This window comes from Lupinus angustifolius, unplaced genomic scaffold (assembly GCF_001865875.1).
Source record: "Lupinus angustifolius cultivar Tanjil unplaced genomic scaffold, LupAngTanjil_v1.0 Scaffold_428, whole genome shotgun sequence".
NCBI lineage: Eukaryota > Viridiplantae > Streptophyta > Magnoliopsida > Fabales > Fabaceae > Lupinus > Lupinus angustifolius.
In genome coordinates, this window is record NW_017727833.1 from 47,159 (window position 1) to 58,677 (window position 11,519).

The 11,519-nt window shown below is 30.0% G+C and overlaps 1 protein-coding gene across 2 annotated transcripts in view; it reads right to left on the bottom strand.

Moving 5' to 3' along the window:
* LOC109341323 (histone-lysine N-methyltransferase, H3 lysine-9 specific SUVH1-like) overlaps nucleotides 1–4,302 on the bottom strand; it is an 8,985-nt gene extending 4,683 nt beyond the window's left edge. Inside the window, exons 1-2 of one of the 2 annotated variants that reach the window (XR_002106930.1) lie at nucleotides 4,209–4,302; nucleotides 1,822–3,955 (exon numbers count right to left, since the gene is read on the bottom strand). Coding sequence is in view for 1 of the 2 variants with exons in the window: in XM_019579215.1 (XP_019434760.1) it covers nucleotides 1,884–3,947 (2,064 nt within the window). In the remaining variant the exon portion in view is untranslated. Of the gene's footprint in view, nucleotides 1–1,706; nucleotides 3,956–4,208 lie in introns of those variants that run through there. The other variant, XM_019579215.1, reaches the window with a different exon arrangement.
* Nucleotides 4,303–11,519: the final 7,217 nt, after the last annotated feature.

Here is an 11,519-nt window from a genome sequence, read left to right on the forward strand (position 1 = left end):
GACCAGATTGTATTAAGGAGAAGTCTAAACGTAAATAGCATACGGATGCGCGCCTAAAGAACCTGTGATATAATTGTATCATGAAGATATGAAGCTCAAGTGGGAGATTGTTAGAAATTATAAATTTCTAATTAAGATAAGCATCATATATTTGATATAATGATATCAGCTATTTATTATCGGGGTTACATTATAAGTGATCTAATTACTGACACCCCTTAGATTTCTAAAAGGTTATAACGAATATGGGCTTAATGGGTGGATACCCATCAGGTTAACCCATAGGGGATAATGGGAACCATATTAGTTAACACATCAGAAAGGTTATGATCCCCAATACACCAAATCAAATTTAGTTTTCTCATCTCCCCATCAGAGTGAAAACGCAAGTCCCAAGAGGAATCAATGATTTGGTTGAGGAAGACCATCATACCACATCTCTTTCAGAAACGTAGATCAAAGGAGCACATCCAGGAAGATGGATTCAGGTATGACATTGCACTATTTGATTCATAAATGTCATAAATGTGTGTGAGAATCATTAAATTCAAGATCCTAGGATTGGTATTTCACCAATCATAAGGAATTTTTAACACCAAAAACAACATCGAAAAATGCCATTAGTAGTCAACATGTATAGAATTATATCATAGTCACGAATGCAAATAGTATCTAAAGCAAATTCAATGCATTATGAACTAGGATGCATAGTTGAATAGAACTGTAAACTGATATAGTCTGCACTGCATATTCTTGATTCATTAAAATTACTTGGCCTTCCACAAGTTTGGATGAGTTGTTGAAATAAATATTGGTACATTACATTCAGAAAAGCACTAATGCACCTTTTTAACGGCTTAATAGCAACTTATACAAAAGAACTAAATATATATAAACTTATCACTGATTTATTTTTAAGTAGAGTTTTCAGCTCGAGAAGTAAGCTAAAGAATACTATTTGGAAAGTTGATTTTCTAAAAAAATTCTGGATTGTTTTATGTTTTTCCTTTTGTTTATGGGAGTTCCTTCTTTACTCTCTGAAATTTTCTCATGCCTAAATATATTTCTTCTTTAAATATATATATATATATATATATACACAAACCTGCAAAAGCTTACAATATACCCTTATGAACCCAAAAAAATCCCATTGAAACAGATGCATGGCAGTTCACACAATAAAAGTACTAGCAAACTTCAAAAAGCAACAGTTCACTTGATCATTGTCACAGAGCACCCTTACCCTCAAGGCCCCAACACCCAGCCAGAAAAGGAAAAGAAAAACAAGAAATGAAGCAAAAATAAATTTATTTTAAGCAATAGGGTGGAAAAAAATATGCGTACATGCAAACATCTAAGAAGAAGCCTGAATAAAAATTTAAGGTCATTGATAAGTCCAATGTGAGAGACTGGTTGTAAGAAGAGTGTCAAGAATAAGTATAAAGAAAATGCGAGAAATTAAAATTGACAAGGAAACATGATGCATACATTTTCATACATTGCTATTTTTTCTTCATTTACATTCTATTTCCCAAACAAGGAATAATGTTTCTCCAAAACAGTAACTGCCAGAGTAAACATTCCTGCCACTTAAATGTATAAGAAATACTTTAAGAATACTAACAGATCAGGCCTATATTACATATTTGCTATGAGAAGCCATTAGATTTCTATTTTTTTAATCAATTTTGATAAAACATAACATAGAAACAAGAAGGTAATTTTTTTAAAATGTGGAAATCAATGCTAAACAAATAAAAATGTGAAGTTATCATCAAAGACTAGATCTGCATAGCTAAGTAACAAGAAGAGATCACAAACCTGTTTAGCCACAAATCCATGTGCCAGTACCATGCCTGTTTGTGATTAACTACAACAAAATGTCAACAAAAGGAACCACGACATTTTGATGATCCACACAAGCATTTCTTACTTCCTTTGGGTGCGCTGCTACCCTCAGAATGGGCAATACCATAATCATATGTTAGCTCTGTCAGTGGAGAAATGTGTCTAAGGGCAAAAAATGCAATGTGAAGAAATGATTGATTATTTTCTTCATATAAGACTGGCTGCCAGAAAACATTTGGGGAGCAACTATGATTCATGAATCTAGCCACATTTCCAACATTCCTAGCACTTATAATTAGAGGAGACGGTATAGCATAATCTTCACTGGAGCATTTTGAACTCACTTCTTCCAGTATGCTAGGTTCATAATTCCACTTGAATGGTTCAAAAATACGGCTTGTATCAAAAACATACTCATCGATGTCTTCTTCATTTCCATTCTGACTTACATTGGCTTTATCGATAACTTCTCCTGCATACTCACAAATAAAAGTACCAGCACGAATAGGATCTAGTGATCGAAGACCCCACCCTCTATCCTTTGTTTTGAACACTTCCATGTGAAGCTTTAAACCAGATTGGGATACTCGATTTTTGCAGTTAGGAAGACACTGACACATAGGACCACATTCGTAAATCATTTGCTTACGACTCACTAGAATACCATTTGCAATATAAGGAAAATCACCGCCATTTCTTTGAATGCAAGAACAATTCGGATCACCTGGAACACATGCTTTACTGCAGTTGCAACCATGTGAAGGTTGCACCAAACAAAATGGTTTTGTATGTCTAAGAGAACATAAATAAGTAAAAAATGCAGGGCCCTTCTCATTGTCAACATCATTGATGAGTGATACCGGAATACTCTCAACTCCTGTGGAGAGGTCTGCAAGAATAAGGCCACTCCTTGAAAGCAAGCCTGCCTTCCATTTCTGAACCATTTTCCAGTTAGCAAAAGCACTGGGTTGTCCAGGCAATCTCACAAACTTATACTTAAATATGCCACCGCCAGATTGTCCCTTTTCTGTCCAAGAATCTTCGATTCTATACAAACCGTCGTAGACATAGATTTTCACACTTTTATTCCCAACATCTCTCAAACCCCGGATGACTCTTACTTCATTGTGTTGTTGCGAACTTCTATCCAAAGCAAGATTACCCCTTTGAAGCTTCTGATCGACAATGTGCTTATCTTTCTTGTTGAAATGCTCACCCTGACCACTATAAATTAGAATATCATTGTCCTCTGCGTCATCATCATATACTCCAGATGAAACAATGCTTAAAGCCACAGGTAGTTCCTTATCCTCACACTTGAAATTCACATAGTCAATCCCACTCATTGATTGGCCATGTAAACCTACAAGACATAATTCTATCCTAAAAAAGAAGATGTCCCCAATCTCAACCCCAGGTGCTGCTCCTACTCTCTTCCTTGAGTTCGTTCGAATCCCTTTAAATGTCATAGCATTGTTTGCTCTTAAATCTGCACGCTTGATTGCATTTTGTGTGTCCAGCTGGTTGGCATCTTCGAGTTGACATAGCCTTCTTCGTATTGAATCAAATGTCATGAGTACAGAATTAACCGATTCACAACCACCATCATTATCCTGCTCTTGAATATTTCTATTCCTCTTATGGGATGATTTCCGGCTCTGCGATTGCGGTGCTGCACGCTTTTGGTCATGACCGTTACTATGACCATTGAGCCCATCCACTGATGAAGAAGTATCACTATTGCCTCCATACGGGGTCTCTTCATCAACCAGCGGGCTCCTATAAGACCTTAACGGAGTTGGGTTCGGAATAGGCGGTGGTGGTGAAGGAATATGACCATTGGCAGCTCTATGCGGGGTTTCGTCGTCTTCAACAGTTGGCTTCTTAAAGGACCTTATCGGAGCTGCATTTGGAACAGGTGGTGCTTGAGCTTCTCGAGGTTCGCCAATTGGGATGAAGGGCGAAAACCCAGAGGCAGAACCTTGAGCAGATTTCGGAATCAAAGGTGCCAAACTACGCAAAGGTTTAACCTCTATAATCCTTCTCTTATCAACTGAACCTGATGAAAAAAATGAGCTTGGGCACAACCCTTCTTTCATTATAAACCCTTCAATGAAAAGCAACGGTAAAATCAAAATTCAAACTTGAAAAGTTTCGAACCTTTTGTTAAATATGAATCATGCCAATCCCAATTCTAACACCCTTAATCACCAAATCTCTTATATATTTGTGATGTTGAGGATGATATTAGAAAAAAGTGAATTATATAAAAATTCAAAAAAATGAGAAGTAGAACAATGAAGAGAATCTACCAAAAATATAATGAAAATTCTGAATAAAAAGAGAGAGTGAAAAATTACCTGAATGTTTATCTTGTGAGAGTGTTTATCGCAGAGTTGCTGAAGCTGCAAGAGATTGGTGAGAAGGTGCAGAACTGAACCGGGTTGAAGTTAAAGTTTTTAAATTATTTTTTGCATTTTTTTAATAGTTATTTCTACTTATGTTACAAAAAGTTAATCGGCTTTCACCGATACAATAATTTGTTTGTCAAGCCTATTGCATATTGCTAATTTTTTTTGTACTATTAGTATATTTTTTCACTTTTTTTAGTAAGGAAATCATTTTTAGAATTTGTGTTGTCCTCCCAACAAGTATTATTTTAAGGAGTCAAACTCTTGACTTTAACTAGCTTCTCAATTATTTATTTTTAAAAAAAATTGAATCAATGACAATTTAGAAACTAAGTTTTGGATTTAGGTAATATATTGAATTGTGAGATTCATATAGTTTACTATTATTAATAAAAAAACCTTTTAGTGGAAAATATTATATTATTATTTAAAAATTATTTTTATTTTCTCTATCACTTTTCACAATGTTCACTTGTTTATTCTTCCACATTTCAACTTCCTTATCTCCAATTCTTGTTAATTTTTATTGCGGAAAAGTATGTTTTTTTGTATGATATTGATTGTATATATTCAAAATTTATTTGATGTATACTAAGTCACTATTCAACTTTAAAATTGGGCAAAAAAATTATTCAATTATGACCGATGAATAATAAGGAATGGAATAACAAAATAAAGATTGTTCTATACAAAAATTTACAATGAATAATTTATTTATAAATAGTAATTTTGAACAAAAGTAAATATGAATGTATATTTTTGTCAGGAAGTTATAAATGAAATTTAAATAACGTAATTACCTACGGTTAGAATTGCTAAAAGATAACTGGTTGAATAATTTCAACAACAACAAAAATCAATAATTACTTACCCATGAAATTGAACCCACATCAAATTGGGAAGGTCCCCTATTAATTTTAAATAGGTGAATCATTTTGTTTTTTTGTGGACAGGATGATTTCATATATAATTAATAATTTTTATCTATAATTATATATAAATTAAAATTTTATATAATTAATAATAGTGAATAATTGTATTGAAGTATCATATCTCCATCGTTAATTTTTAGAAAAATGTTTTATTTTTATATTTTTAGGTGAACCGTCCAGTTCTCTTATCGGGTTATTACGGTTTAACCATGTTTAATATAATTGGACTGAAATATCTTCAACTCAAAGTGATTCAAGTCTCATTCAATTAAAATTGCAAATCATAATCATTTTCAAGTCCGATAAGTAATGAGACTATTCACTCTGCTCCCAATTCTCACACTTTTACCTATTTTGAATAATAATATATATTATATAATTATTTAGGAAATATACTAAAAAGTTTGGGAAATAAGGTGATGTTCTTCATAATAATCTTGGTGATATGAGACCTTCTCGAAGTTGGATGGATGATGAAGATTGATTATAAATGTACTACAATGATATACCTATGCCTTCTAGAATCTTTCTTGTAAAATATCTAGATAGTTGAGAGAGATATCCATTTAGAGTTCTACAATATTCTATATCTAAGTCTATCAGGTATCTTTAATAAAGTATTTGTAGTAAGTATAGACTAAAAAATGAATAAAAAATAACTATAATCGTATTAAATTAAATTTATTAATACTATCTTATTTATAGGACTCCGTATTTGTCAACCTGCATTCTTATTTTTTATTTTTGAGTATATAGTTTTAGTAAAAAATATATTTATCTGAAAACTAAAAAATAAGTAAATGATACATTTAAAGAGTTGATGCTAAAATAATCACTTCTAAAGTATTTTATTCATACAGTTTCAACGCATTTCAACCATGAAGATAAATCATTTCATTGAATTCTTTCTTATTTCTACCAATGCATGATTGCTAATTGTCATGATTGTTGATTCAGGAATGCATATTTGTAAACTTAGCTGTATAATTTTCACGTCATTTGTGAGGAAATGGTAGTTTACTAATGAGTAGAATTTGACTATAATCCAAGGAATACTACTATCTAGAGAGTTCAATGAAGGATTTAGAAAAAAATTGACTAACAATTCTATGTTTCTGGTTGGTGCAAGAAATTGCATTTTAACTTGCTTTTGTATGGTGACTTTTGTGATTAATTATCAAACTTATCCTTTTTTTCTTCATTTATGAACTTATTTTAGTTTACAGGATTTTAGAAATTAGCACCCCATTTTTTTTAACAATCTTCATTTCCCTTTTCTATTTCTTATCCAAAGGTTTATTGGTTTTCTATTTGGCATGTTCATTTCCAAAAATTGTTGTATGTATGCTAATTTGCATCCAACAAGGGAGCAATAATACCATTCAATCTATAAAATTTAACCAACCTTTTAATATTAAACTTCAAACTGATGTATCTGGCAGTGCAATATATGATTACATATGTATAAGAAAAAATAAGATGTCAAATGTTCACCTCTATGTGTTTAGATCAAATGTAATAAAAAAATTATTTATACTGGTATGTACTCAATCTTGTATACAATGTACTTTAGCATGGTCACTTGTACACAATTCAACTACCTACAGTGTTTTTCCGATTGAGTACATACCTCATGACCAGATTTCAGCATGTCGTAGCCTCGATATTACTTTTTCCTCTTCTCACTTGAATGGTAATGCTCCATGTTCTAGTGGACCAATAATCTTCTAAACCATGAACCCATGTTGAATGGAGTTATGAACAAAAACATCATCTTCAAATTGCAAAGTTGTCATGATGGACAAAAAGATTTGGTTCCCTTTTTCTTTGGTAATGTCTTTGATTATGTTGTGATATCAATAAAACAAAACATCAAAAAAGTACTTCTAATTGATAACAAATTAGATAGCAACACTATTTCCACTTAGTTTAAAAAATCTTTCAATTTACAAATAATGTATGATTCCTATGCACATTGGTAGAAGCACATCTATATATGTGATTATAAAATTGAAACACGTGTATCACATATAGATCATAACATTCATCATATCTCACATAAATATTATATCACAACTTTGATGATCTTATTAGAGTCACTCTTTCTTTTTATAAAGGAGCACATATAACCTTCAAGTAAGGATATACTAAGAGCAATTTAGTGGTGAATCATGAATAATTGATATGTTTTATCCTTCCATTGATACCTTATGAAATTGTTAGTCAATGTATTGAATTTATAGATTAGAAATGCTATCAAATCAAAAATGATATTATAAAATGTGTGCATTACTCTCATATTTATTGGAAACAAAATATGAATGATATATTTGTTATCAACTAAGTAGTAATAAAATAAAAATTATAAAGCTTGATGTAAAAAATTTGAATCGCTAATGGTCAAGGTACCACTGATAACCATACCAGAAGTTGAGGGAAAAATGTGCATACCTCTACATATTTATGGTTGTTACCTTTGCATGGGGCGGGTGAAGCATTTCATCAAATATAGATTAAAGATTGATAGTTTCTAAACTGAAGTTGCAATTCAAGAGATCTACCCTCTAATTATTCACAATAGTGGTTTTGTTGTGGATTTCCACTTCATTTAATTAGACATTACATTTCCTCTATCATTCATGTTTTGCTTACTCTTCATTTATATAGTCAATAGTTCCAAATATAGCATACTAAATTGATAGCCTTACAAATCCATATGCCAAGAAGTCAAAAAATAAAAACATAACTAAATAGGTTAGTCATTGACTAAAGCATAAGGTTACTTTTAAAAGAAGGTAGTGCAAAACATTTTCATATTTCAATTACACTTCTCCAAGGAATATGCATCAAGTTAAAATGTGTCATTTAAAAAATATAGACAATATATCATGAATAGTGTAATGATTAGATTTATGTGTCATCCCAAAATAGGGAAGTTTTCACCTTCTGCCAACATAACCCATCCCAAGATCGGAAATTTCTTTTTTTAATTTCACTAGCAACCATATACCCTCAAAATCTAAAACCACATTTTGTACAACCTCTTTTTCCACAGATCTAAATTCATCACTAAAAAGATGATCACTTGGCTGAGTCTCAATTTTTTGTGTAAAATTATGAGATACAACACTTAACTGACATAATTGAGTATGACCAGTTGGAGAGTATGTACATGTAATTTTGTTGTGAAGTAGAGAAGTACTAACACATCCAGATTGTGGCTTTTCTTATATAAGTTTCAAGTAACAATACATAATAAACTAAGAGATTATGAGTAAAACAACATGTTACAATGGAGGAATACCTAAGAAAAGGTAGGCACTTTGTCCTTGATTATCCATAATCTTATGTAATAACATTTGTTTCACTATCAGGTTTGTTGTTTCACTACATTGTTTCCTAAATAAGATAAGATTTGCAACTTATCATATAAATTCATCTTTAAAAGAGGATCATTATTAAAGAGACATTTTGTCGAATATATGAGGGACGTTTTCAGAACCAACCAAATACAGTGAAACAACTCGAGTAATATAATTCAAACACAGAAAATATAATACCAACAGTAGAAACCAAAAATTAAAGTGAAAAAAGTAACATTTATTACCATATGATTGCAATAACATAGTGCCATGCTCTTCATTTTTCTAGAGGATAGAAATTTATGGTACACAAAATAACACCTCTTATTAAATAAGAGATACTTTCACTATAGAGTAAGAGGCACTTCCGTTTTAGTTTTGTCATGCACTTTTTTTTCATTGGAGATACTTTCGTTGGAGTCATTTTCTAATTGGAGAATGAAAAGTAACATATTGCTAAACACTTCCTTTTTTTTTTCTTGTCACCAGGTTTGCTAATTGGAGAATGAGAAAGATTATTTGTAGAATGAGTTTGCAATTGTAGGATCAAGCACCGGTTAAGTATAGAGATGAAAGAAGAACATGTTTGTGGAGAACAAGGGTAGAAAAAGGATAAGAAAGTGGAACGTTACACAAGCAGTTTTAAATGTGATGAGTAGTTTTGGACAGATGTTACTGCTTGAAGTAAAATGCTAAATTAGAATTAAAAATTTACACTATGATTGAAAAGAATTTTGAGTTTTTGACTTTATATAATGGTATGGTAAGAGGTATATATCTATGATGAAATAAAGGCTAAAATTGAAATATCAAAATTACTCCATTCATGACAAGTTAAAAATTATTTTGCCTTTATCTATTTGCATGTATAGATAATATTTAAAATCAGATGTGTTGAAATTTCGTTTCTACAAATTACTTATTATATGTTTTGACATTTTATTTTTCATTACAACTAGTCATTCCCTTAACTCGTGAAATATACAGGTTAAGAGTTATATAAATGATTTAATATGTATATATTGATAGTGTAAATGTGTTTTACACTGTCAGTCAATCATCCACCATTGATTTATTAACCACTATTGACTTTAAAACAAAAATAATACAAATCAATGGTAGATGATGTGTTGACAATTTAAAAAACTTCACACTGTCAGTGCTCAGATTTTAAACTCTTATATAAATTCATTTAAAACATGAGAAGTGCACATGTTTTAAATGAAATTGAAACGGATGTTTGATATATTATATGTCTATAAAATTTATAAAGCATAATAAATATATAGTTATGTCGCGCCCCGATTTTCGGTTGCACGACTTTGTTTAGAGTCGCCACTACATTTTATAGTTAAAAATGATGTTACTGCTTGAAGTAAAATGCTAAATTAGAATTAAAAATTTACACTATGATTGAAAAGAATTTTGAGTTTTTGACTTTATATAATGGTATGGTAAGAGGTATATATCTATGATGAAATAAAGGCTAAAATTGAAATATCAAAATTACTCCATTCATGACAAGTTAAAAATTATTTTGCCTTTATCTATTTGCATGTATAGATAATATTTAAAATCAGATGTGTTGAAATTTCGTTTCTACAAATTACTTATTATATGTTTTGACATTTTATTTTTCATTACAACTAGTCATTCCCTTAACTCGTGAAATATACAGGTTAAGAGTTATATAAATGATTTAATATGTATATATTGATAGTGTAAATGTGTTTTACACTGTCAGTCAATCATCCACCATTGATTTATTAACCACTATTGACTTTAAAACAAAAATAATACAAATCAATGGTAGATGATGTGTTGACAATTTAAAAAACTTCACACTGTCAGTGCTCAGATTTTAAACTCTTATATAAATTCATTTAAAACATGAGAAGTGCACATGTTTTAAATGAAATTGAAACGGATGTATCCATATGATACAATATCAGTTTTCATATTTAGTGTGCTGATAAATCAATTTAGAAAAAAATTAGGGATTAATATTTGAGAAAAAAATGTATATATGAAAATGTAAGAATTTTCTTACATTGTCATTGTATTATCTACCATTCATTTCAATTATCATTGATTTTTTATGGAAAGTAATACAAATGAATCATAGATAATATATTAACTATTATAAATCTTTACACTATCAAAAAAAAAAAATATATATATATATATATAAGCACCCTACCCGCTCGCTTTAAGCGATACCCTTCATTAAAATATATGACATTATTATTATTATTATTATTTATTAAATTGTCTCGTTAATTAGATACTTATTATGAAAAAAAATTATTTATTTTTATTATTGAGGGGATCAAGGCTTACGTAGTTCTTTAAGTAGAAAAAGGTTTGTTGGTTGAGTGTATTTTAATTAAAGAAAATATATTTTTTAGTCAATAATATATATTTTGCTAGTTTTGTTTATCATTGAAAAAGGTTTTTTTATTTATTTTGTTATTTAAAAAATTGAACTAAATTGATTTTGAGATTTAATCGATTGAAAAGAAGCGGCGTAGCGCGACCTTTCGAAGATGATCTGAGAAGAAAGAGGTCTCCAGGGCGACCTTCTCTCCATCTTTGATTACATCTCAAAATTAATTCATTTTTGAATAGTGCTTGTTAGTAATGTTTTTGTTTAAAAAATATTAAATTTTTGTAGAGACATGATTTGCAATTTTATTATAAAAAAGAAATATTTATGGATTATTAAATAATTATGATAAAATGAATTGCTAAAAATGTGAGAAGAATAAAATAAAAAAAGAGATTACTAGTTATTTGTTAAAAATGATAAGATTTGATGAGATTTTATTATTTTTGATGATTACCCATTATCCTTAAAATTCTAGTATTTAATGCATATTGTTATTATTGGATAATATTAATTAGTGAGTTTTTTATTAAAAATAAAATTTATAGTTTAATCCATTCAAAATAATATTATTGAAAAT